This window comes from Podarcis filfolensis (genome assembly GCF_964270895.1).
Source record: "Podarcis filfolensis genome assembly, chromosome: 7".
NCBI classification, from domain to species: domain Eukaryota; kingdom Metazoa; phylum Chordata; class Lepidosauria; order Squamata; family Lacertidae; genus Podarcis; species Podarcis filfolensis.
In genome coordinates, this window is record NC_139603.1 from 26,929,993 (window position 1) to 26,956,262 (window position 26,270).

The 26,270-nt window shown below is 47.3% G+C and overlaps 2 protein-coding genes and 2 long non-coding RNA genes across 4 annotated transcripts; 1 reads left to right on the forward strand and 3 right to left on the reverse strand.

Moving 5' to 3' along the window:
* Nucleotides 1-96: 96 nt before the first annotated feature.
* Nucleotides 97-5,563, reverse strand: LOC310767095 (tubulin beta-1 chain-like). The gene is made up of 4 exons (XM_083623969.1): nt 5,345-5,563; nt 4,467-4,575; nt 2,869-2,979; nt 97-2,343 (listed from the first exon to the last, which is right to left on the reverse strand). Exons 1-4 carry the CDS (start codon nt 5,399-5,401, stop codon nt 1,283-1,285), a joined length of 1,338 nt encoding a protein of 445 aa, XP_083480095.1. The 5' UTR covers nt 5,402-5,563; the 3' UTR covers nt 97-1,282.
* A 78-nt stretch (nt 5,564-5,641) lies between these two features.
* On the forward strand, nt 5,642-11,310 carry LOC310767236. Its single transcript, XR_014550782.1, has 2 exons — nt 5,642-5,711; nt 7,771-11,310. It is a non-coding gene; the product is annotated as an uncharacterized lncRNA (long non-coding RNA).
* LOC310767093 (tubulin beta-1 chain-like) lies at nt 9,924-16,405 on the reverse strand. The gene is made up of 4 exons (XM_083623966.1): nt 16,194-16,405; nt 15,291-15,399; nt 13,739-13,849; nt 9,924-12,927 (listed from the first exon to the last, which is right to left on the reverse strand). The coding sequence occupies exons 1-4, from the start codon at nt 16,248-16,250 to the stop codon at nt 11,867-11,869; spliced, it is 1,338 nt and encodes a 445-aa protein (XP_083480092.1). The 5' UTR covers nt 16,251-16,405; the 3' UTR covers nt 9,924-11,866.
* On the reverse strand, nt 9,924-25,259 carry LOC310767237. Its single transcript, XR_014550783.1, has 2 exons — nt 25,216-25,259; nt 9,924-10,508 (listed from the first exon to the last, which is right to left on the reverse strand). It is a non-coding gene; the product is annotated as an uncharacterized lncRNA (long non-coding RNA).
* Between the last annotated feature and the right edge of the window lie 1,011 nt (nt 25,260-26,270).

Here is a 26,270-nt window from a genome sequence, read left to right on the forward strand (position 1 = left end):
ACTGCTCGTGTTTCTTAGCGACTTTAAAAGGAACATTAAGGAAGTACATTAGTTTTAATAGATGTACAATATGATCTATCTTGAAGAAAACAGTCATTATTCAGAACACATGCCTTTATAGAGTCCTCAATATTTAACACCACACAAAAACCATTGAACAGTTTGAGTTCATGACAGATTCTTAATGTTTACACAAAAATGCCACAAAAAACGTGCTTTATCACTGCTATCAGAATCCATGCCTGCTCTATTTGCAGTCTTCTTGCTGCTTTCCCCCCTCATTTTCAAGCGTTTTATTCTCTTAAAATGGAAAGGTTTAAAAGCCAGCTTTTTTTTAGGGAACATGGGACATACGTCATTGAGCAATTAATACCCCAAATATAATCTAACTATGGAACTGAAGATAAACTGTACAACTCAGTGGCAAACTCCTCCCTCTGAAGAAAAAGTTATCCATGAATCAGTCATGATTTAAGTATCTGCATCCTTTGAGGTATGCAGCGCAACAACCGCAAATGTTGCAATTAAAATTTAAACTGTCGAACATCTAACACACAATTCAGGTTGCAAATTTCTATACTGTGCATTGTGGAAATACAAGGACATTTTTTGAGGGCAGGGAATATCCAAGATTAGATGAGCATACACCTCTAGAATTTGGTAGAGCATCCTTCCCCAAACTAGGTCTAGTGGTGGTATAATCCAAAACAGTTGGAAGGGCCAGGTTAGGGGAAGCTGCTGTACGAATTTCTTCTCTTTCATGCTTGCAAAATGTGAAGAGGTGTTCTCAGGTTGTTCCTCAATGGGATCCAAACTACTATTTCTAGATTCCTGAATTTTCAATATGGCTTGTGAGGTTAGATTCCTTGCCTATGGAGCAGCTGAGAAGTCTTTATTTCAGATAAACTATGATATAAGTAACCTCTGCAAAAAATTATAAAAATTATAAATTTATATAAATTTATAATTTTTATAAAACAGCTGCAGTACAATTGTGTGATCAATAGCTTTCCCAATTGGCTGAACGACAACAGTTGTCTTAATAAGGAAGTAAATATATTTTTAAGGGTAAAGTTTACAAAGTTCACTTTCCACTTCATAGGACCCATTTTTCATTATTATGGTGAAATGCTTTCATGACCTATAAAAGTGCTTCCAAATCAAAGGGTTTGGGCAATGAGGGAAATCAACAGTGAAAGCACCAAGTTGAACTGAAAAAGCATGCAGCAGCAGAGCTGAACAGACTGTGCCCCAAAACACTTGCCCCTAAACCACCGCCATCCTAAGCCTCGTCCTCCTCGCCTTCCTCTTCAAACTCTCCTTGCTCGTCCGCTGTGGCGTCTTGATATTGCTGGTATTCGGAGACCAGGTCGTTCATGTTGCTCTCGGCCTCCGTGAACTCCATCTCATCCATGCCTTCTCCGGTGTACCAGTGCAGGAAGGCCTTACGGCGGAACATGGCTGTGAACTGCTCGGAGATCCTCTTGAACAGCTCCTGGATGGCCGTGCTGTTGCCAATGAAGGTGGCGGACATCTTGAGGCCTCGCGGAGGGATGTCGCACACAGCCGTCTTCACATTGTTGGGGATCCACTCGACAAAGTAGCTGCTGTTCTTGTTCTGGACGTTCAGCATCTGCTCGTCCACTTCCTTCATGGACATTCGGCCCCGGAAAATGGCCGCCACCGTCAGGTAGCGCCCGTGGCGCGGGTCACAGGCCGCCATCATGTTCTTGGAATCAAATAATTGCTGGGTGAGCTCTGGCACTGACACGGCCCGGTACTGCTGGCTTCCGCGGCTCGTGAGGGGAGCAAAGCCGGGCATGAAGAAGTGCAGGCGAGGGAATGGCACCATGTTGACCGCCAGCTTGCGAAGGTCGGCATTCAGTTGGCCAGGGAACCGCAGGCAGGTGGTGACGCCGCTCATGGTGGCCGACACCAAGTGGTTGAGGTCCCCGTACGTCGGAGTGGTGAGTTTGAGTGTGCGGAAGCAGATATCATACAAGGCCTCATTGTCAATACAGAAGGTTTCATCCGTGTTCTCCACCAGCTGGTGGACGGACAGCGTGGCATTGTAGGGCTCCACCACTGTGTCCGACACCTTAGGGGACGGCATCACACTGAACGTGTTCATGATCCGGTCGGGATACTCCTCCCGGATCTTGCTGATGAGGAGCGTCCCCATCCCAGAGCCCGTGCCACCGCCCAGGGAATGGGTCAGCTGAAAGCCCTGCAAGCAGTCACAGCTCTCTGACTCCTTCCTCACCACATCCAGCACAGAGTCCACCAGCTCCGCTCCCTCCGTGTAGTGGCCCTTGGCCCAGTTATTCCCAGCACCACTCTGGCCTAGAAGCAGAAAGACAAGGATAAATAAACAAATTGGCAATTATTGATTTCTGGTCCAACTGTTCCTCTTATAAGCCATGTCCAGCCCCAGCCCACAAAACCAGTCTATTTTCCTCTGGTTCTCAGATATAGTGTTTAAAGACCCAACTCTGGAAAAGTACATTGGATCAAATATCATGAGCTTTTGTACCTTTGGCAATTTGAAGGGTAGGGGGATGATGAAACTCAGAGGAAGGTCAGATCTTTCTACCACTTCACCTACTGCATATACCTGGAGATGTGCCACCTTTCTGCCAACTGGCAGAACTATCCTTGCCCTTGTTTCAGTACATGATCAAAAGTTATAGGGAGAATGTATAGGATTAGTCAAACATTCCTCATAGCTGAATTCAAGTGGCTCCCAGGACAGGCAGAAGAGTCAGCTGTTTTGCATAGGGATGAGATCTGCAGAACATTTGGAATGACAAGATACATTGCGCTCCTGTCAAGAAGGGAGACTACAGTCACCAAAAGAATATTACATACCAAAGACAAAATTGTCAGGCCGAAAGATCTGGCCGAATGGTCCAGACCGGACCGAATCCATTGTGCCAGGCTCCAGGTCCACCAGGACTGCACGGGGGACATACTTGTTGCCTGCAGGGAGAACAAAAGAAAGATTTATGGATGCAGTGACCTTGTTAAATTATCTGCAGTCTACTGTGCTCTTGGCAACCCTCAGCGTTACTCAGAAAAGTATTTTATATCAAGTAGCAGCACTTATTGTGAACAGATTTTCAATGGCAACCGCTGTCAACTGCTATCCTCTAAGGTATTTAGTCAGCAAAATCAACCGTACAAAGAAAGCAGGTTTCTGGCATCAGCTTCAGAAAACAGGCCTTAATCATGCTCTAGCCTCGGTTATGCCTTTACATAGCGACACCTTTGTACAAGCCCAGAGGAAAGAAAGCATCATTCACCCCTCATCTGCCAGGTCTTTCACATCACCCACTATCCAGTCCTTTTAACTTGAGATGCACCTGCTCTACCACTGAACTGGTCCCTCCCCATAGCCCCCCCAGCTAAGTTGTGGCCCATCAGTTGTTACCGCAATCCCCTTTGAAGTAAGTCAGGGGTCTTATTAGGTATCCAAGCACAATTCAAAGTGTTGGTGCTGACCTTTAAAGCCCTAAACAGTCTTGGCCCAGTATACCTGAAGGAGCGTCTCCAGCCCCATTGTTCAACCTGGACACTGAAGTTCAGCTCCGAGGGCCTTCTGGCAGTTCCCTCCCTGCGAGAAGTGAGGTTGCAGGTAACCAGACAGAGGGCCTTCACGGTGGTGCCCTCCCTGTGGAACGCCCTCCCATCAGATGTCAAGGAAATAAGCAACAATCTGACGTAAGACACCTGAAAGCAGCCCTGTTTAGGGAAAGTTTTTAATGTTTCATCTTTTGCTACGTCTTTAATGTTCTGCTGGGAGCCGCCCAGAGTGGCTGGGGAAATACAGCCATATGGGCGGGGTATAATAAATTATTATTATTATCACCCGACATCTGGAGATTGGCAGGTGGTACATCCTGCTCACCTGTCAAGGTTGGCCTGTGTGTGTGTGTGTGTGTGTGTGTGTGTGTGCGCGCGCGCGTGTGCGTGCATGTGTGCATAGACCACAGCAGCCAGAGCCACTTCCCCACCTGTACTTCATAGGTACCCATGGAAAATTTTGTCTGCGAAGTTTTATTCTTACAAGGTTATTTATTTTCAATTACAGAAATCATAAATAACCTTTGACATCCAGAAGCAACAATGTCAATGTTTCCCCTCCCAAGCAAATAACCCTGTGTTTGAAAACACATAATCAGGGAGCTTCTGGCAGGCAGGCAGGCTGCATCTTAGAACAAAGAAATTCTTTTTACTCCCCTCACACAGAAGGAAATTCTTCTAAGGTGGGGCTAGACACAAAAATGTGAATAGCATCTGTTTATAAAAATAAAAAGGCTCTTTGCAAGAACTGCGTATTTATCTGCAGATTTAATTAGTTGGAAGCCGTGCAATCTATCAATCAAGATTTCTGTAAATGGGCAAGAGACTTATTTCCGGAGGCAGCTAGAAGCACTTCCTTAAAAAGACAAGCGCTCCATTTTTACCAGCAGCTTCATTGTAGTAGACGTTGATCCTCTCAAGCTGCAGGTCGCTGTCTCCATGGTAGCTGCCTGTCGGGTCAATGCCGTGCTCGTCGCTGATGACCTCCCAGAACTGAAACGGGAATTTTGCAGAGCAATTTAGCAAGTGCGACGAGGAAGCATGACTTAACACGTGCAGCTGCCGCGGCCACACCTTGGCCACCATACTGCAAGCACATGATCCTCTGCGCCATGACGAGACAGATTCCCTTCACACAAAGCAATGCCAACAGGGCATAAGATGGCAGGATTGTTAAATTTCACGGATGGACATACTGTTGGGGGAGGGCTTGTTTAACAAAGAAAGAAGCCAATTGGTTTCCGGCTCTGCACCATCACGCTGCTTCAAATACAGGCTGCACCCTTTGCAGAGGGGGGAGGCAACCTAAAAGCTTATCGTTATAACTGGATTGCTGCAAGTTCTAACACTGTGTGAGACAGATCTGGCCCCGATGGAAAGCGAAGGCCTTTATTGTTTCCCGCAAGATCTGCCCTATGAAGCGGCAGGGGAAAATGGTCTGTGTATCCGAGGCTTGCGAAAGAGGAGGCGCACCGTAGACATAACCCCGGGGAGGGTTTTCCTAATGCTTTGCCCTCCCCGCAATCCTTCAGCTTAATTCTTAGGTAGCGATTAATGCCTTTCATTGGAGACGCAAGAGTGGCTGGGGAAACTCAGCCAGATGGGCGGGGCATAAACAGTAAATTTATTATTATTAATTAATTAATTATTATTATTATTATTCTAAGAAAAGGAAACGACACGGCTGGTCCCCACACACTCGGCTCTTACCAACAATAGATCCCCCCCACCAGATTCCCTTGCCCCCGCTTTCCCATGATACCTTGGCTCCAATCTGATTCCCGCACTGGCCGGCTTGCATGTGCACGATCTCCCGCATGGCTGCGACTTTGTTTCAGGCGATCACCCGCTTGCTACCTTCCGGAAAGAAAAAGCTGCGCCTTACAGACGACAGAAGCAGAAAACAAGGGCGCGCCTCCCTCCTCCCCCCGAGGGCTCCTTTATAGTGGGAGCGCGTGGCTCCGCCCCTTCCCTTCCCGGCCGGGCGCAGGGCGGGGCGAAAGGCACCTAGAAGCCTCCTTGTCTCTCGCTCACGCCTCCGCTGCTCGCGCCCGAGGGAGGGAGGGGGCGGGGCGGTGGCGGTGGCGGCCTGGATTTGACCGACCTCGCCCCGCGCACGCAAGCAGGTGGTATCTTAGGGGCGCCCCTAATATTGCAAAGCGGGTCCTCGCTGTGCCGGCTTTTGGTCTTTTCAGCGGGGTTTTATTTTTGCAGCTGCCTGCAGAGGAAACCATTTTGATGCGCGCGAAGGTTTTCTTTCCCCCAGAGAGACTGTTGTGGGCCCGGGAGCTCAGTCTAAGGGTTGCGTTTTTCTGCTGCGGTCAGAAATCTCCAATTTTCCCCTCCCCCACCCAGCCCTTTCACATCCTGTTTCATCCAATGAGTGGGCATCGCCGACTAGAAAGGAATGTGGGATTGTTAAGAAACGACTCACGCTGCTGGGGAAATGCCTAGCTGCTGGTTCATACTACTCCGAGGAAAGAGTGAGAAAAGAGCAGGCTGTGGAGTAGGAAAAGCAGGCGTTTCCCCGATAACTTGAGGGGGATTTGGCTGACAAGTGCAGGGCACACAGTCTGCAAGTCCCTTTATAAGCGATTTCTTTTATATTCCAGAATTCCCTCCTATCTGTGAGAAGGGGGTGGTAGCAACCTTGACCAGGTAGTTTGAGACTTAGCATACCTACCTTTCAATGCAGTTGTGGAAGCAATGACATAATCAGGCTCCCATAGCCTTCCTCTTCTGTGTCAAGACTTCCATCCAAGAAACTATCACTTTTTTTGTTTACTAATGTGGGGTGCTTGGTCTTTTCACCTTTGGTTGTGACTGAGTGGGACTCTCAGTGGGGAGTTTTGCGCCCAGAGAGTAACATGTCTAGGGACTAGTAGAGATTTTGGAACACACCTGTTGTATGACTGCCTTTCTTTTTTGTTGTGTAGCGTGCTGTCTCCCCATTGCCATTGTTTCTTCCTTCCCTCTCTCATACTCTTAGTTCCATGCAGGTGTGAGCAGTGTGCTAGTTCATGTGCATCTATGATCATGGCCATTTCTAGCACTGTGTGGAGATGCAGCATATTCCTTGGGGCCTCTGGACAGAACATGGTGTTATGAGTTTGTGGGGACCAGATTCCCTTAAATTCCTGGGTCCAGTAAATGTTAAAAAATAAGCCGGGCCAGTTTCCTGATCAGGTAATCGCCTGGGAGATGAGCCATTTAGAGAACAAAGGGAAGGTAACGAGCCATTAGGGAAGCAAAGAGAGGGAGCTCTATGTCAGAAGGCATATATACAACCTGAGCATATGATTAACACACAAAAGGGTCTTGCTTCTCCCATAGCTGCAGCCTTGGATGCAAGCAGAAATCAGCAAGCAAATTCAACTCAGAGTGAATTTGAAGACAAAGCCGGAGTTTGAAGTAGAGTTTGAGAGCTGGCTTTGATGTGAGCGAGAAACTGGAGAAAAAACAGCAAGCAGAGAGTCAGGGAGCCGTGGCTGATTTCTGCTTGCATCCAAGGCTGCAGCTATGGGAGAAGCAAGACCCTTTTGTGTGTTAATCATATGCTCAGGTTGTATATATGTGTAAATAAAGGTGTGGGAATGTTGAGGAAAGTAGGAGAGGATATATTGATTAAGTATTATCCCTCCTCACTCACGCTAATGAGTAAGCAGCAGAGCACATTCCCTTGCAGGTTGCTGGAAGCAAGTTGATGATTTGTTAGAACTATTTAAGTTAAGCAGCCCAGTCTGGCTTGTCCAGCCTGGATTGTTCCTGGCAATTTTTCCCTTTTATTTCCCTCCTAAAATAACAACAAAATGACAGTCTTGTTTAGAAGCAAGAGTAAAGTTTACTTACATTCAGTTCACAGTAGTATTCTGAAGGCAGGCTTTATCTTGTGGTTACAGTTACATTTGTAGAGAAAAGCAGTCTGAGCTAGGCCTCAGACTTTCTACCTTGTGGCTTCCATCCTCTGTAAGGATGAGCCATGTGCTGGCTAAGAGCCAGAAGTGGAGTCCAAAAGGAGAAAATGGGAGGAAAGGGAAGATGGCTGCATGACTAGCCCTTTTGTAGAGTCTGCTAGGGTCACGCCAATCTACCTGGTCACACTTGGGGGGCGGGGCTCCAAAGCAGGTATGACAGGAAGTCCTCCCTGTCTGGAGCAACATTCTCCTGTGTGTCCACTCTAGGCAACAGGAAATGTTGTAGTTGACGGCTTCAGTGATGATACATCCCACAAAAGACACCACAGTCTCTGCTGTGCCTCATTTCCAGTAAGAAACCTGGACTCTGGGGAAGCGTCTGAAACCCCTCGACTCTCACACCTCTTGGCGATTGGGGTGATGGGCAACAGTACTTAGCTGCATTTCTTCTTTTTCTTGGCTATTTATGATTCTGTCAGCCAACATGGCTAGTTTAAGAGCTCAAAGAGGCATATTTAAAGGGTTGTACATATAAGTCATATCGCCTTGGTTTTACTTACATCTGCTTTCTCTTTAAAAATATTTTTTATTGAAAGTTTATTTTCCACAATTATGCTTTCTCCAATAAAATAATGCAATCATTGGCTTCCCTTCTTCAGCTCCCATGGTTCATTACTGCATATCCTATTCTAACCATCTAAATCACGCCCCCCACTTTAAATATTACCTCAGCATGATTTTTACTGTTGAATTTACCTCAATCCTGCTAGCGTTTTCACTTGTTTACAATTATTTCCCGATAATTCTCCTATTCTGCTGGTTAGACCCACTGATTCTGCATACTCTCATCATCTTGAACTGCCATTCTTCCTCCTTTGGATCTTCTCCCACCCTCCATTTGATCCCATCTGCTTTCTAATTCCCAGCATTTTCAAACTTAAATTACAAAAAATGCAAACATACCTCTCTGTGTTTATTTTAAGGCCATGGAGTCCTGTTGAACAACAAACTATTTTAGTGCTTATTGAGAGCGCTCTTTAATGAGCGGTTCAATTTTAATGATTTGTTACTTTTTGTTTGCTGAAATTGCCAGGAGATGAAAGGTTCCTTTGAGAGATCACCCAGAAGTCCCTTCTGCCCAAGAGACCATACCTTGAAAGCCAGCTTATATTTTTGCAGCTCTCCTTGGTGTTGTGTGCAACATTTTCCCTGTATGTACCAAGGGACAAGCACCTCATTGCCTCTACCAAGGAAAGGCTATGCACATCAGCTTTCTTTGAAGACACCCGCACTTAATGTCTGAACATCAGGGACACACACAGAGATGTGGCTCTGCAGCACCATTCCACATTTGGTGCCTCATTGTGCGATGCATGCAAGGTTAATGTTCCGGAGATCCATGGGCATCCATGCGACAGCAAGGGCATCTTCCTCCACAAAAATCATAATCCCCTTCGTTAAGAAAAAGAGCAAATTTTTAGCATGTGTTGTGAGAAACTAACCTGCTCCCACCTTCTAGGCTTTCAGCATTCTATTTCCAAGTTGTTCATAAACTAAGCTCTTCTAAAACACTGTATTGCTTAGTTCTTAAGAATGGAGTACTAAACCAGGGGAAACGTGTCATAGTTTTTTGTTACTACTTATGTATTTTATATTTCACTCTGGCCCTCCTGATGGTTGAAAGAGGGCAAAATGATTATATTCAAAATGTTTTCCCAGGGATGATGAAATGTGGTACTTTGAAGGAAAAGATAAGGACCTGAGGAGATGGAGCAGTGGTTCTTGACTGTGTATCACCTAGAGTGATCCCGTGTAGACTGTTGAAAAGATCAGCATGAACACTGGTACACTCAGTTTCATGGATTGCAGGTGTGAGGCCTGTTGATCACAGGATTCCAAACATGGTATCGCTTTAGATTGGAAACGCTTTAAGGGAATTGGGGCAAGGGGAACCTAACTCCTACTGATGCTTCAGATTAAAATACCCCATTAAAAGTGGTGCCACTGCTCTCTCTCCGCCGCATTTTACAAAGTTGATGTCCTTTAAAAGATGTTCAGTAAACGTATGCATGTCACCAGTACTTCAGATGCTGGGCTTGACAAAACCAAAGAGTTGTAGAACTGGAGGAGTTGGAAGGGAGGCAAAGGGTCATCTAGTCCAACCCCCTGCCATGCAGGAAGCACAGGTAAAGAATCCCAGACATCTTCCTCACATGGGAGCTATTGGGATGAAAATTCAAGTTCTGGGGTAAAAAACTGAATAGATTTTAGGAATAAATAACCCAGCAGAGTTTGGTCAGCCACCTCCAAACAACCCACACAAGGTGAAGTAAGATGTTTTTGTTATGGTCAGGGGTATTAGCATTGAAATATATATATATTTCAGGGGGCTTGGGAGTGTTTAGCTGCTTTAAAGAAGAACAAGCATAGGCCAAAAAGGCTAGTTTACTAACCCTCATTTAGAAAGCTTTGTTTCAGTCCTTTACTACCATGTTTTCCAAATTCCACCCTGAATAAGGCATTGGTTCATTTAGTACAGGGTTTCCCAAACATGGATCACCAGTTGTTTTTGGTCTACAAATATCATCATTCCCGACCACAGATTATGCTAACTAGGGATGATGGGAGTTGTAGTCCAAGAGCATCTGGAGACCCAAGTTTGGGAAACACTTCCCACCCACCCCCATTATTCCTTAGGGCAGGCATGTCCAACTGGTCCATTACGGGGAATCCCTGGTCGATCGCGTGATCCTGATTGATCGCCCAAAAAGAAAAAATAGCTCAACAACTTTGGTTAATCCAATGGGTAGATCACTGCCAGTTTAATAGTTGGGAGTACATCACAGTCTCTTGGAAGTTGGACATGCCTGCCCCAGGGAATGAAGAAAAATATGTTCCTTTCCCAGTCCTAGGAAGGTGGTAAAGGAAACCATGTCTTTCTTTTTACCCTGCAGCAGCAGAACAGCATGAAGGAAAACTCTTGTCTGTGGAGGGTGAAAGGACAGATCTCGACTCTTCCTCGGTTCCACACATTGTCTCAACAAATTATATTCTCAGCAGCCACTCCTCCAAGTTTCCAGGCGCATGTAGAGATCTGAAGGACAACCTCAAGTTTTACCATCACTGGCCGCAATCTTCTGCGTTCTCATGAAGCTTCAGAGGCACAGGCCCAATCTTGTTTTCCTGTAATTATGATAATCATTTACCATACCTTCAAGAAATTGGTTTTAGGCTGAGGTCTTGACTCTCCTCTTTGAAGATGAGTGTGATTAGGATTTTTTTATATGTATAAAAAAACTTGAGTAAATTAATTACAAAAGAAAACAATTCCTCACTAATGAACATGGAGTGCAGTTCCTAAATTGAGTAGTGTTAGACCAGTTACTTAGACACCACCTCTATTGAGGGACCATCTGCAGGAAAAATGAAATTTGTACTGTAATTCTTGTTGCATCCATTAGGGTTAGAGTAGCAACTTACTTTCAATGGACAACAGTACTCCTTAATGTCAGGACAATTTAGGCTTTAGACTTATGATGACACTGTTGAAAACATGTTTCTTGCCATTGTCTTCAGAGTATACTCCAGCTTCCTTAAATAGGGGTGTGGATTCTGTGAGCTTCCAAGTGATGTTGGACTAAAACTCCCACTCGCCATTCTCCCTGGGGCTGATGGGAGTTGGAGTCCAACAACATCTGGAAGACTAAAGGTCCCTCGTCACTCAATTAGGAAACGCACCAAGAAGCCTGACAATCAACATTATCTTTTAACATAGTGTTAGCACCCCAAGGAGAGCATAATGATCTAAATATTTTACAAATTGTGTAGAGGTGTTCTCAGGTTGTTCCTCAATGGGATCCAAACGACTATTTCTAGATTCCTGGATTTTCAATATGGAATGTGTAGTTAGCTTCCTTGTCTATGGAGCAGCAGAGAAGTCTTTATTTCAGATCAATTATGATATAAGTAACCTCTGCAAAAATTTATAATAATTATAAATTTATATAAGTTTACAATGCATATAAATTTATAATTTTTATAAAACAGCTGCAGTACAATGGTGTGATCAATAGCTTTACACATACAGCTGAAGGACAACAGTTGTCTTAACAAGGAAGGAAGTATATTCTTAAGGGTAAAAGTTACAAAGTTTACTTTCAGCCCCAATTTAAAGTGTGGAGAGCACCCACTTTTCATTATTATGTTGAAATGTTTTCACGACCTATAAAAGTGCTTCCAAATCAAAGGGTTGGGGCAATGAGGGAAATCAACAGTGAAAGCACCAAGTTGAACTGAAAAAGCATGCATCAGCAGATCTGAACAGACTGTGCCCCAAAACACTTGCCCCACTGCACTAAACCACCGCCATCCTAAGCCTCGTCCTCCTCGCCTTCCTCCTCAAACTCTCCTTGCTCGTCCGCTGTGGCGTCTTGATATTGCTGGTATTCGGAGACCAGGTCGTTCATGTTGCTCTCTGCCTCCGTGAACTCCATCTCATCCATGCCCTCTCCGGTGTACCAGTGCAGGAAGGCCTTTCGGCGGAACATGGCCGTGAACTGCTCAGAGATCCTCTTGAACAGCTCCTGGATGGCCGTGCTGTTGCCAATGAAGGTGGCGGACATCTTGAGGCCTCGCGGAGGGATGTCGCACACGGCCGTCTTCACGTTGTTGGGGATCCACTCGACAAAGTAGCTGCTGTTCTTGTTCTGGACGTTGAGCATCTGCTCGTCCACTTCCTTCATGGACATTCGGCCCCGGAAAATGGCCGCCACCGTCAGGTAGCGCCCGTGGCGCGGGTCACAGGCTGCCATCATGTTCTTGGAATCAAATAATTGCTGGGTGAGCTCTGGCACTGACACGGCCCGGTACTGCTGGCTTCCGCGGCTCGTGAGGGGAGCAAAGCCGGGCATGAAGAAGTGCAGGCGAGGGAAGGGCACCATGTTGACCGCCAGCTTGCGGAGGTCGGCATTCAGTTGGCCAGGGAACCGCAGGCAGGTGGTGACGCCGCTCATGGTGGCTGACACCAAGTGGTTGAGGTCCCCGTATGTCGGAGTGGTGAGTTTGAGTGTGCGGAAGCAGATATCATACAAGGCCTCATTGTCAATACAGTAGGTTTCATCCGTGTTCTCCACCAGCTGGTGGACGGACAGTGTGGCATTGTAGGGCTCCACCACTGTGTCCGACACCTTAGGGGACGGCATCACACTGAACGTGTTCATTATCCTGTCAGGATACTCCTCCCGGATCTTGCTGATGAGGAGCGTCCCCAGTCCGGAGCCCGTGCCACCGCCCAGGGAATGGGTCAGCTGAAAGCCCTGCAAGCAGTCACAGTTCTCCGACTCCTTCCTCACCACATCCAGCACAGAGTCCACCAGCTCAGCTCCCTCCGTGTAGTGGCCCTTGGCCCAGTTATTCCCAGCACCACTCTGGCCTAGAAGCAGAAAGACAAGGATACAGAAACAAATTGGCAACTATTGATTTCTATCTGCTAATGGCATCATGATCTGGTCCAAATGTTCCTCTTATAAGCCATGTCCAGACCCAGACTACAAAACCGGTTTACTTTCCTCTGGTTCTCAAATACAGTGGTACCTCGGGATGCGAACAGGATCCGTTCCGGAGCCCCGTTCGCATCCTAAAGCAAATGTAACAAGCGATGGGTCTGCACGTCGCGTTTTGCCGCTTCTGCGCATGACGTCATTTTGAGCGTCTGCGCATGCACGAGCGGCGAAACCCGGAAGTAACACGCCCCGTTACTTCCGGGTTGCTGCGGAGCACAACATGAACGTGCTCAACCCGAAGCACATTCAAACAGAGGTATGACTGTATAGTGTTTAAAGACCCAGCTCTGAAAAAGTACATTGGATCAAATATCATGAGCTATCGTACCTTTGGCAATTTGAGGGAAGGAGATGATGAAATTGGCTCAGAGGAAGGAGAGATCGTTGTACCACATCACCTATTGCGTATACCTGGAGATCTGCCACCTAGCATAACTAGCCTTACCCTTGTTTCAGTACATGGTCAAATGTTACAGGGAGAATGTATAGGATTAGTGAAACATTCCTCATAGTTGAATTCAAGTGGCTCCCAGGACAGGCAGAAGTCAGCTGTTTTGCATAGGGATAATATTCGCAGAACATTTGGAATGAATAGGTATGAGCAATCCAGCAGCTGCTTCAAGATACTTTGAGTACCTGTCAAGAACAGAGACTACAGTCACCGAAAAAAATATTACATACCAAAGACGAAATTGTCAGGCCGAAAGATCTGTCCAAATGGTCCAGACCGGACAGAATCCATTGTGCCAGGCTCCAAGTCCACAAGGATGGCACGGGGGACATACTTGTTGCCTGCAGGGAGAACAAAAGATTTATGAATGCAGTGACCTCATTAAATTATCTGCAGTCTACTGGGCTCCTGGCAACCCTCAGCGTTACTCAGGAAATAATTTTATATCTCAACCCAACGTGCTGCTTTTGCGCATGCATGCATGGCGAAACCCAGAAAAATACTTCCAGGTCTGCCGTGTTCGCATCCTGAAAGGTACGCAACCAGAGGTGTGGTTATGTAGAGGTAGCAGTGTATCTTTTAGAAGACATCTGAAGGCAACCCTGTTTAGTAAAGTTTTTAATATTTGATCTTTAACCATGTTTTTAATTTTCTGTTGGGAGCAGCCCAGAGTGGCTGGGGAAATACAGCCAGATGGGTGGGTTATAATAAATTAGTATTATCACCTGACATCCAGTGATTGGCAGGTGGTACGTCCTGCTCACCTGTCAAGGTTGGCCTGTGTGTTCATATACATGTGTGCATAGAGACCACAGCAGCCAGAGTCACTTCCCCACCTGTACTTCATAGACACCCATGGAAAGTTTTGTCTGCAAAGTTTTATTATTACAAGGTTAAAGGTTAAGGTAAAGGGACCCCTGACCATTAGGTGCAGTCGTGGATGACTCTGGGGTTGCGGCGCTCATCTCGCTTTATTGGCTGAGGATGCCGGTGTACAGCTTCCAGGTCATGTGGCCAGCATGACTAAGCCGCTTCTGGCGAACCAGAGGAGGGCACGGAAACGCCGTTTACCTTCCCGCCGGAGCGGTACCTATTTACTTGCACTTTGATGTGCTTTCAAACTGCTAGGTTGGCAGGAGCAGGGACCGAGCAACAGGAGCTCACCCCGTCGTGGGGATTCGAACCGCCGACCTTCTAATCAGCAAGTCCTAGGCTCTGTGGTTTAACCCACAGCGCCACCCTGTCCGTAATTACAAGATTATTCACTTTCAATTACAGAAATCATAAATAACCTTCGACATCCAGAAGCAACAATGTCAATGCCTTCCCCACCCCCGCAAAAAACTGTTTTCATTACTTTAATACCTTTTCTGCCCCCACCCCAGACAGATGAAGAGAAATTTTAAATCCTTTAATACAGCCCCAGTTTACTGGCCAGGTGTGCATTTTTTTTCTTCTTCCCAAGTCTGTATTTTTAGCTTGAAAACACATAATCAGGGAGCTTCTGGCAGGCAGGCAGGCTGCATCTTAGAACAAAGAAATTCTTTTTACTCCCCTCACACAGAAGGAAATTCTTCTAAGGTGGGGCTAGACACAAAAATGTGAATAGCATCTGTTTATAAAAATAAAAAGGCTCTTTGCAAGAACTGCGTATTTATCTGCAGATTTAATTAGTTGGAAGCCGTGCAATCTATCAATCAAGATTTCTGTAAATGGGCAAGAGACTTATTTCCGGAGGCAGCTAGAAGCACTTCCTTAAAAAGACAAGCGCTCCATTTTTACCGGCAGCTTCATTGTAGTAGACGTTGATCCTCTCAAGCTGCAGGTCGCTGTCTCCATGGTAGCTGCCTGTCGGGTCAATGCCGTGCTCGTCGCTGATGACCTCCCAGAACTGAAACGGGAATTTTGCAGAGCGATTTAGCAAGTGCGACGAGGAAGCATGACTAAACACGTGCAGCTGCCGCGGCCACACCTTGGCCACCATACTGCAAGCACATGATCCATTGCGCCATGACGAGACAGATTCCCTTCACACAAAGCAATGCCAACAGGGCATAGGAAGGCAGGATGTTAGATTTCACGGATGGACATACTGTTGGGGGAAGAGGGGAGGGACTTGTTTAACAAAGAGAAACCAATTGGCTTCCGGCTCTGCACCATTACGCGCACACCCAACCAGCTTGAACGCTGCTCCAAATCCAGACTGCATCCTCTGCAGAGGGGCGAGGCAACCTAAAAGCTTGCCGTTATAACTGGATTACTGCTAGTTCTAACACTGTGTGAGACGGATCTGGCCCCGACGGAAAGCGAAGGCCTTTATTGTTTCCCGCAAGATCTGCCCTATGGAGCGACAGGCAAAGATGGTCGTCGCATCCGAGGCTTTACGAAAGAGGAGACGCATCGTGGACGCACAGCTGTCAACTTTTCCCTTTTCTTGCGAGGAATCCTATTCGGAATAAGCGAATTTCCCTTTTAAAAAAGGGAAAAGTTGACAGCTATGCGTAGACATAACCCCGGGGAGATTTTTCCTAGTGCTCTGCCCCCCCCCCGCCCCAATCCTTCAGCTTAATTCTTAGGCGGCGATTAATGCCTTTCATCGGAGACGCAAGAAAAGGAAACGACACGGCTGGTCTCCACAATAGATCCTCCCCACTAGATCCCCTTGCCCCCGCTTTCCCATTATACCTTGGCTCCAATCTGATTCCCGCACTGGCCGGCTTGCATGTGCACGATCTCCCGCATGGCTGCGACTTCGTTTCAGGCGATCACCCGCTTGCTGCACTCCGGAAAGAGAAAACTGCGACTTGCTCTCTCGACAACAGCAGCAGCAGGAAACAAGGGCGCGCCTCCCTCCTCCTCCCCCGAGGGCTCTTTTATAGCGGGAGGCGCGTGGCTCCGCCCCTTCCCCTCCCGGCCCCGCCTTGTCTCTCGCTCGAGGGGTGGAGAGGAGAAAGTTCACTCCTCCGCTGCTCGCGCCCGAGGGAGGGAGGGGGCGGCGGCGGCGGCCTGGATTTGACCGGCCCCGCCCCGCGCACGGAAGCAGGTGCTTTCTTAGGGGCGACCATAATATTGCAAAGCGGGTCCTCGCTGTGCCGGCTTTTGGTCTTTTCAGCGGGGTTTTATTGTTGCACCTGCCTGCAGCAGACACCATTTTGATGCGCTCTAAGGTTTTCTTTTCCCCCGATCCAAAAGCAGACAGACTGTTGTGGGCCCGGGAGCTCAGTCTAAGGGTTGCGTTTTTCTGCTGTGGTCAGAAATCTCCGATTATCCCCGTCCCTACCCAGCCTTTTCACATCATGTTGTTGTTGTTTAGTCGTGTCCGACAGCAGACTGTGCTGATCCCTGGAGTGGGAGAAGCAGCTATTTTCCTGATAACTTGAGGGGCATTTGGCTGACAAGTGCAGGGCACACAGTCTGCAAGTCCCTTTATAAGCGTTATCCCAGAATTTCCTCCTATCTGTGAGGAGGAAGGGGGGGTGGTAACCTTGACCGGGTAGTTTGAGACTTAACCTGCCTACCTTTCAAGCAGTTGTGGAAGCAACGACATAATCAGGCTCCCATAGGCTTCCTCTTCTGTGTCAAGACTTGCATCCAAGAAACTATCATTACGATTGCAGCCCCCTTTTTTTGTTAATTAAATATACCTGGGGTCGCGTAGTGATTGCATGCTTTTTATGGCAGCTGGTAAAACAGTGAGTGAGTTCCCTCCCCACAACCTCTGGGTTTATATACAGTATTTACACAATAGGTCCCATCTGATTGGCTGATTATGCTTCCCTCCTGGAGCCTGATTGGGCTGCTCCTGCAGGCCAATCACATTGTTGCATTCTGCCTATTGTTCTAGGATCCAAGCTTAGTACATAACACCCCTCCCCTCTAAGTTTCCATCATGCGCAGGTGGTTAGCATTCGTAGTCGTAGAGGTATGCCGGTCACCTACATATGCGCTGTGGTCTGGGATGTCCCTCGGTATAGGTTTCTGGTTCTGACTCTTGTTCTGGGGCTGGCTGCTGCAACGGGGCTCTTTGCTCGGGTTCCATCGGTCCACACAGTCGTGGTTCTGGTTCCTGTGGGCGCTCGGCTTCGGGGGTCACCTCTGGGCTAACTAGTTCTGCCTCCCTTGCCTGCTCCTCCAGCTCTACAGGCCTCCCCTCCAGCTGTCCCCTTGGGATTCCTCAGTCCAGCCCTCTTCCCAGTCCCGCCCCCCCCCGAATCATCGCCATAGCAGTGGCGGTGCCAGCTTTGCCCCCCCCCCCTGTTAGCACCTCATACAACACGGGGCTGGTCGCTCTGGTAACCGTGGTGGGTACCCATGCTGTGCCCGCCCCGAAGTACACTATGTCCCGGGGCCAGAAGGTCCAGGGGTCCCTACTTTTCCCCACTACTGCCTCATCCTGAGCCCTGTTGGGGTGAAGGCGGTCCAGTCTTGTTGTGAGGCGCCAGCCCATGAATAGTTCCACTGGGCTTTGGCCAGTTGTTGTGCTGGGAGTGCTGGGCTGGGCTAGGAGAAATGCGGCTAGGCAGTGCTCCCAGTCCCCTTGCATTATGCGGCGAAGGGCATCCTTCGTGGTCTGCACCATGCGCTCTACTTGACCGTTGGTGGCGGTGTGGAACGTCGCTGATCATGTGTGGTGGATGGCGTTTTGTGCTGTGAAGGTCTGGAACTCCTCTGACGTGAACGCTGTTCTGTTACCCGAGACGAGGGTGTTGGGGAGCCCATGGGTCATGAACAGCCTACGTAGCACTCGGATGGCCACGGCCATAGGAGTGGATGGTACCAGGGCAACCTCCAGCCATTTGGAGTACGAGTCCACCACTATGAAGAATGTCCTATGAAGAGGCCAGCAAAGTCCACATGCAGGCGGGACCACACTGCTTGGGCGGACTCCCAGGGTTGGACAGGGGCCCTCGGGGGATCTGGGCGGGACTCCTGGCAGGTCTGGCAGCATTTAACCCAGGCCTCTATCTCCCCATCAATCCCCAGCCACCACACACAACTCCTTGCAAGGGCCTTCATTCTCACTACCCCTGAGTGTGTTTCGTGTAGGGCTGTGAGGACCTTTTGGCTGGGGAACGACCATCCTGCTTCCCCATAACATGCACCCCTTGTGGGCCGACAGTTCGTGTTTGCAGGTTGTTTAGCCTGCGAATTCCAGCCCGGGGTTGCTATTGGACCAACCCTGCCACACCCAGTTCAAGACCTCGGAGATGACCCTATCCTTCGAGGAGTGGCGTGCTACTTCCGGCGGCTGAATGGGGCTGTTGGGAAGCTGTTCCAGGCTCATGACCTCTTGAGCAGGTGCTGGTTGGGGCCGGTCTCTGGTAGTGGCAGCCTGCTGAGGGTGTTTGCATGGCCCATCGCCTTCCCAGGCCAGTGGATCAGTGTATACTGTTAGCCGACAAGGAAAATCGACCACCTGAGGACATGAAGTGACAGTACTTGAGGGTCTTGTTGGAAATACACTAAAAAGGATATACCAAGAGCTCAGGCCACCAGTTTCAATATAAGGAATAATTCCTACTCGAGAGTTGAACAGAAAAACGTATATATTCTGCTAAGAATAACAGTTTGAAGCTGATAGTAGATTTAAACACAACGTGTAAGTACGATAGTTTTAAGGTAAAACGTTTAAGTACAGGAATAATGTAGTTTCAAATATGCAGTGATATAGTATAGAGGTACATGAAATACCAGTACACAACAATTATTTTGTACAAGTCTCAATGGCAGTCAAAAGGTGTCCATATTATATAGAATCAAAATAAGGACTAAAGAATCAAATAGGGCCGAAAAGGAGTATCCGGAGTGTGAATCAGATGTACGACTCCTTATATTGAAACTTGTGGCCTGAGCTCTTGGTATATCCTTTTTAGTACTTGAGGGTCTGCTTCTCAAGGGCAAACAGGCTGAGCAGTGGATTGTGGTCGGTCGCCACGGTGAAGGGGCACCCGTGCAAGAAATTGTGAAATTACTCCCTTCACAATTGCCAGACCCTCTTTATCTATTTGCGAGTAGTTCCTCTTGGCTGCAGAGAGGGTCTGGGAAAAATAGGCAACCGGCACCTCTCTCCCATCCAGAAGTTGGTGCCCCAGGATGGTGCCGATGCCGTAGGGCGAGGCATCACATACCAGCACCACCGGGCAGCCTCTTGTCAAAGTGCACCAGGACTGAGTTCAAGACGAGCGGCTTCCTAGCGCTGCCCCCACACCCATGGGGCCTGTTTGTCTAACAGTCTGTGTAGGGGCTCCGCTACCGCCGCATTGTGAGGTAAGAAGGCATGGTAGTGGTTCAATAGTCCCAAGAAGGCCTGGATTTCGGCCTTACACTTAGGTACCAGGGTGTCGCAAATAGCTTGCACCTTGTCCCCTGTCGGGTGGACTCCGTCTGCGTCCACTGTAAATTCCAGAAAGTCTACCTGTTGCACTCCTAGCAGACACTTTTCCCGCTTCATCTTGAGGCCAGACATCTGGAAACGGTGCAGGATGGTGCGGAGTCGGTCCCCAAACTCCCCTGGTGTGGCCCCAACGATCAACACATCATCGAAGAAGGAGGTGACGCGAGTAATTCCTTTGAGGAGAGAGTCCATGAGATTTCGGAATATGCATGGTGCCACACTGATGCCAAATTGCAGCCACTTGACACGGAATGCGCCCCTGTGCATGACACTGAGTCTGTGCCTCAGCAGTGGCCTCATCCACTGGTAACTGCTGGTAGGCCTGGGCCAAGTCCAGCATGCCAAAAATCTTCGACCCTACCAGGGTGGCGAGGACATGGCTGATTTGTAGAGAAAAGCAGTCTGAGCTAGGCCTCAGACTTTCTACCTTGTGGCTTCCATCCTCTGTAAGGATGAGCTATGTGCTGGCTAAGAGCCAGAAGAGGAGTCCAAAAGGAGAAAATGGGGGAAAAGGGAAGATGACTGCATGACTAGCCCTTTTCTAGGGTCTGCTAGGGTCACGCCAATCTACCTGGTCACACACAGGGGGAGGTGGCTCCAGAGCAGGTATGACAGGAAGTCCTCCCTGTCTGGAGCAACATTCTCCTGTGTGTCTACTCCAGGCAACAGGAAATGTTGTAGTTGACAGCTTCAGTGATGATACATCCCACAAAAGACACCACAGTCTCTGCTGTGCCTCATTTCCAGTAAGAAACCTGGACTCTGGGGAAGCGTCTGAAACCCCTGGACTCTCACACCCATGGTTCTTTTAAGTTTCCCATCATTACAGCATATCCTATTCTAACCATCTAAATCGCGCGCCCCACTTTAAATATTACCTCAGCATGATTTTTACTGTTGAATTTACCTCAATCCTGCTAGCATTTTCACTTGTTTACAATTATTTCCCGATAATTCTCCTATTCTGCTGGTTAGACCCACTGATTCTGCATACTCCATCATCTTGAACTGCCATTCTTCCTTCTTCAGATCTTCTCCCACCCTCCATTTTATCCCATCTGCTTTCTAATTTCCTGCATTTTCAAACTTAAATGACAAAAATTGCAAACATACTCTGTGTGTTTATTTTAAGGCCATGGAGTCCTGTTGAACAACAAACTATTTTAGTGCTTATAGAGAGCTCTCTTTAATGAGCGGTTCGATTTTAATGATTTGTTACTTTTTGTTTGCTGAAATTGCCAGGAGATGAAAGGTTCCTTTGAGAGATCACCCAGAAGTCCCTTCTGCCCAAGAGACTCTACCTTGAAAATCAGCTTATATTTTTGCAGCTCTCCTTGGTGTTGTGTGCAACATTTTCCCTGTGTGTACCAAGGCACAATCACCTCATTGCATCTACCAAGGAAAGGCTATGCACATCAGCTTTCTTTGAAGACACCCGCACTTAATGTCTGAACATCAGGGACACACACAGAGATGTGGCTCTGCAGCACCATTCCACATTTGGTGCCTCATTGCGCGATGCATGCAAGGTTAATGTTCCGGAGATCCATGGGCATCCATGCGACAGCAACGGCATCTTCCTCCACAAAAATCATAACCCCCTTCGTTAAGAAAAAGAGCAAGTTTTTAGCATGCGTTGTGAGAAAGTAACCTGCTCCCACCTTTTGGCATTTTAAGTCAATGAATGAAATCAGATCAATGGCTAACACTTAGGAAAGATGATCCATCCAATTAAACAAGGCTAGAGTGAAACAGCTATTATCTACAGTTATGGTTTGCTATTAATCCTTTGCTGCAGGTTCTTTTTTGGGGGAGAAGTTATTCCTGCTGACCCATAGTAAACAGTGCAGGTATACAGGATTTTAGTGCAGCTGTGCTTGGGGAGCAGCGTATCAACTCAAAAACCAAAATGCAGCAGCAAAGACAGGAACATACAGTGGTATCTTGGTTTAAGAACAGCCCTGTTTATGAATGATTTGGTTTACAAACTGCAAAACCAGAAAGTGTCTTGGTTTGAGAACTTTACCTCGGTCTAAGAATGGAACCCGAACTGTGGAAGGGCACCGGCAGCGAGAGGCCTCGTTAAGGAAAGCGTGCCTTGGTTTAAGAATGGTTTCGATTTAAGAACGGACTTCCGGAACGGATTAAGTTGGTAAACCGAGGTACCACTGTACTATATTTCTAAGCCAGGTCTTTGGACTTGTTTTTTTTTTACTCTGTCAACATTTTGGAACATTACTCTGTTTAAACCAAAGCAGACCAAGTCTGTTTCTATTATGTTGATATTTTCAAAGTCAGGACAGTGGCTGGAAGTGTGTGGGTTATATCCATCCTGCAAAGCATCCCTGTTTTGTTCTACTCATGTTGCCGAAGCAAGTAGGTTGCATATGACAGCCCTGATGTGTAGTCTAATGTTTTTAACCTAGTGTTTGGTGGTGGTAGGGGGAATGGGGCGATTCTTTGGGAAACGCAGCATGTAGGCTATAAAGCCTTAAAAGGCTCAGGACCGCAATCCCTCAAGGACTGCCTCTTTCCATACGAACCTACCTGGACCCTGAGATCATCTTCTGATGTTTGCCCCCATCCTCAAGAGGTCTGGAGGGTGGCAACAGGAGAAGGGGGCCTTCTCTGCAGTGGCTCCCCTTCTGTAGAATGCTCTCCCCAAGGAAGTTCACCTGGCGCCATCACTATACACCTTTAGGTGCCAGCCAAAACATTCCTTTTTAACCAGGCCTTTGGTTGATCTGATTGACATCCTATGCCCTTTTAAAATGTGTGGGTTTGTTGTGGCGGAGAGCTACTGGTTTGTTGTTTTTTTATTATGCATTTTGTGGTTGTGTATCTTGATTTTATTCTGTGAACCGCCCTGAGATCCCCAGGTACAGGGTGGTATACAATAAAAAGTACAATAAAAAAATTAAAAAGTGAAGTTGTAGCAGCCGTGCAATTAATTAAGGGCTGGAGAAGGTGACGGCAGCCAGGGGGAAAGCTGAGAGTTTCATCAGGGAGTGAAAAGACATTTGGATCTCAGATCCACCAGCAGGTGGACAGCAGGTCTATCCACTGAGAACCAGCAGATGGGTAGATGTGAAGTGCATGTTTCTCAGATGCCAAGTCTACCCAGGCTCCATCATTGCTCTGTCACCAGATACGCTAGACCTGTTATCTGATACTAGTAATGTTTATTTGGCGTAAGCTCACCCACAGAAAAAGGCCAGCAACTGCTCATGCACCCAGATACAAAACACAGTGAGATGATTTCTCATAAGGATGCAGAAGGGCATTAGCAGCTTGTATAACAAAAATATGCACCCTTAAGCCCATTGAATTAAATGTCTCTAAGTATCACTTAACTCTTAAGAATGGAGTACAAAATCAGGGGAAACGTGTCATAGGTTGTTGTTTTTTGTTACTACTTATCTATTTCATATTTAGCTCCAGCCCTCCTGTTGTTGAAAGAGGGCAAAATGTTTATATTCAAAATGTTTTCCCAGGGACAATGAAATGTGGTATTTCAAAGGAAAAGATAATGACCTAAGGAGATGGTGCTGTGGTTCTTGGCTGTGTATCACCCAGAGCATGGGTAGGCAAACTAAGGCCCGGGGGCCGGATCCGTCCCAATCACCTTCTAAATCCAGTCCCGAATGGTCCAGGAATCAGCCTGTTTTTACATGAGTAGAATGTGTGCTTTTATTTAAAATGCATCTCTGGGTTATGTGTGGGGCATAAGAATTCGTTCATACCCCCCCCTTTAAAATATAGTCTGCCCCCCCACAAGGTCTGAAGGACAGTGGACTGGCCCCCTGCTGAAAAAGTTTGCTGACCCCTGACCCAGAGTGATCCCTTGTAGGCTGTTGAGAAGATCAGCGTGAACACTGGTACACCCAGTTCTGTGGATTGCAGGTGTGAGGTCTGTTGATCATAGGATGCCACACATGCTGCTTGAACACGGATGGTGCTGTGGTCTGAACCACTGAGCCTCTTGGGCTTGCTGATCAGAAGGTTGGCAGTTTGAATCTCCACAACGGGGTGAGCTCCCATTGCTCTGTCCCAGCTCCTGCCAGCCTAGCAGTCCGAAAGCATGCCAGTGCAAGTAGATAAATAGGTACCTCTGCGGTGGGAAGGTAAATGGCATTTCTGTGCGCTCTGACTTCCATCACGGTGTCCCGTTGCACCAGAAGCAGTTCATGCTGGCCACATGACCCGGAAATCTGTCTGTGGACAAACGCCGGCTCCCTCGGCCTGTAGCGAGATGAGCTCCACAACCCCATAGTCACCTTTGACCTGACTTAACTGTCCAGGGGTCCTTTACCTTTATCTTTTACCTGCCATACATGGTATCTCTTTAGATTAGAAACGCTTTAAGGGAATTGGGGGAAGGGGAACCTAACTCCTATACGGATGCTCCAGATTAAAATACCCCATAAAAAGTAGTGCCACTCCTCTCTGCCCCACCCTGGATTTTACAAAGTTGATGTCCTTTAAAAGGAAGATGTTCAGTAAACGTATGCATGTCACCAGTGCTTCAGATGCTGGGCTTGACAGAGCTAAAGAGTGTAGAACTGGAGGACTTGGAAGGGAGGCAAAGGGTCATCTAGTCCAACCCCCTGCAATGCAGGAAGCACAGCTAAAGAATCCCAGACATCTTCCTCACATGGGAGCTATTGGGATGAAAATTCAAGTTCTGGGATAAAAAACTGAATAGATTTTAGGAATAAATAACCCAGCAGAGTTTGGTCAGCCACCTCCAAACAACCCACACAAGGTGAAGTAAGATGTTTTTGTTATGGTCAGGGGTATTAGCATTGAAATATATATATATATATATATATATATATATATATATATATATATATATATATATTTATTTTCAGGGGGCTTGGGAGTGTTTATCTCCTTTAAAGAAGAACAAGCATAGGCCAAAAAGGCTAGTTTATTAACCCTCATTTAAAAAGCTTTGTTTCAGTCCTTTACTACCACATTTTCAAATTCTACCCTGAACAAAGCATTTGTTCATTTAGTACAGGCTTTCCCAAACATGGATCGCCAGTTGTTTTTGTCATCATCATTCCTGACCACTGATTCTGGTAGCTAGGGATGATGGGAGTTGATGTCCAAGAGGAACTGGAGACCCAAGTTTGGGAAACCTCCCCCCTCCCCCCCGCATTATTCCCTAGGGAATGCAGAAAAATAGGTTCCCGTCCCAGTCCTAGGAAGGTGGTAAAGGAAACCATGCTTTCTCTTTTACCCTGCAGCAGCAGCACAGCATGAGGGAAAACTCCTCTCTGTGGAGAGCGAAAGGACAGATCTTGCCTCTTCCTCGGTTAAACAGGCAGGTTCCACACACTGTCTTACCATCACTGGCCGTAATCTTCTGCGTTTCCAGGAAGCTTCAGAGGCACAGGCCCAATCTTGTTTTTCTGTAATTATGATAATCATTTACCACACCTTCAAACAATTGGTTTTAGCCTAAGGTCTTGACTCTCCTCTTTGAAGATGAGTGTGATTAGGTTTTTTTTTAAAAAAAAAACTTGACGAAATTAATTGCAAAAAACAAAACAAAACACAATTCCTCACTGCAATGAATATGAGTGCAATTCCTACATTGAGTAGTGGTAGACCAGTTACTTAGACACCACCTCTATTGAGGGACCATCTGCAGGAAAACTGAAATTTGTGGTGTAATTCATGTTGCATCACTTAGGGGTAGAGTAGCAACTTACTTTTCAATGGACAACAGTATTCCTTAATGTCAGGGCAATTTGGGCTTCAGACCTATTACGACTCTGTTGAAAACATGTTTCTTTCCATTGTCTTCAGAGTATACTCCAGCTTCCTTAAATAGGGATGTGGATTCTGTGACCTTCCAAGTGATGTTGGACTAAAACTCCCACTCACCTTGCTCACTGGGGCTGATGGGAGTTGGAGTCCAACAACATCTGGAAGACCACAGGTCCCTCGTCGCTCAATTAGGAAAGGCACCAAGAAGCCTAAGGATGACAATCATCATTATCTTTTAAGATAGTGTTAGCACCCCAAGGAGAGCGTAATCATCTAAATATATTACAAAAAACATGCCTGTTTGTTCCTTGGTCAAATACTTTTCCAGTGCCAAATGTTAATTGGAAGAGTACCGTATTTTTCGTCCTATAGGGCGCACCGGCCCATAGGACGCACCTTGTTTTTTTTGGGGGGGGGGAATGAATAAAAAAAAAATATTTCTCCCCCCAGCCGCAGCTGCCGCCCCAAGCCTTGCACACACCTGCCCGAAGCACGGGGCACCCTCCGGAGGGCTCCCTGTGCTTCGGGCGGCAGGCTGCCGCCCCAAGCCTCGTGCGCCCGGCCGGACCTCCCACCGGGCGCGCAAG

Bases quoted from the DNA above. Each gene is read 5' to 3' on its own strand.
- LOC310767095 (XM_083623969.1), bottom strand. From the start codon at position 5,401: ATGCGGGAGATCGTGCACATGCAAGCCGGCCAGTGCGGGAATCAGATT. The intron at 4,576-5,344 runs GTATCATGGGAA...TTCCCGTTTCAG, and splicing joins GGAATCAGATTGGAGCCAAG to TTCTGGGAGGTCATCAGCGA. The intron at 2,980-4,466 runs GTAAAAATGGAG...TTCTCCCTGCAG, and splicing joins CTACTACAATGAAGCTGCTG to GCAACAAGTATGTCCCCCGT.
- LOC310767093 (XM_083623966.1), bottom strand. From the start codon at position 16,250: ATGCGGGAGATCGTGCACATGCAAGCCGGCCAGTGCGGGAATCAGATT. The intron at 15,400-16,193 runs GTATAATGGGAA...TTCCCGTTTCAG, and splicing joins GGAATCAGATTGGAGCCAAG to TTCTGGGAGGTCATCAGCGA. The intron at 13,850-15,290 runs GTAAAAATGGAG...TTCTCCCTGCAG, and splicing joins CTACTACAATGAAGCTGCCG to GCAACAAGTATGTCCCCCGT.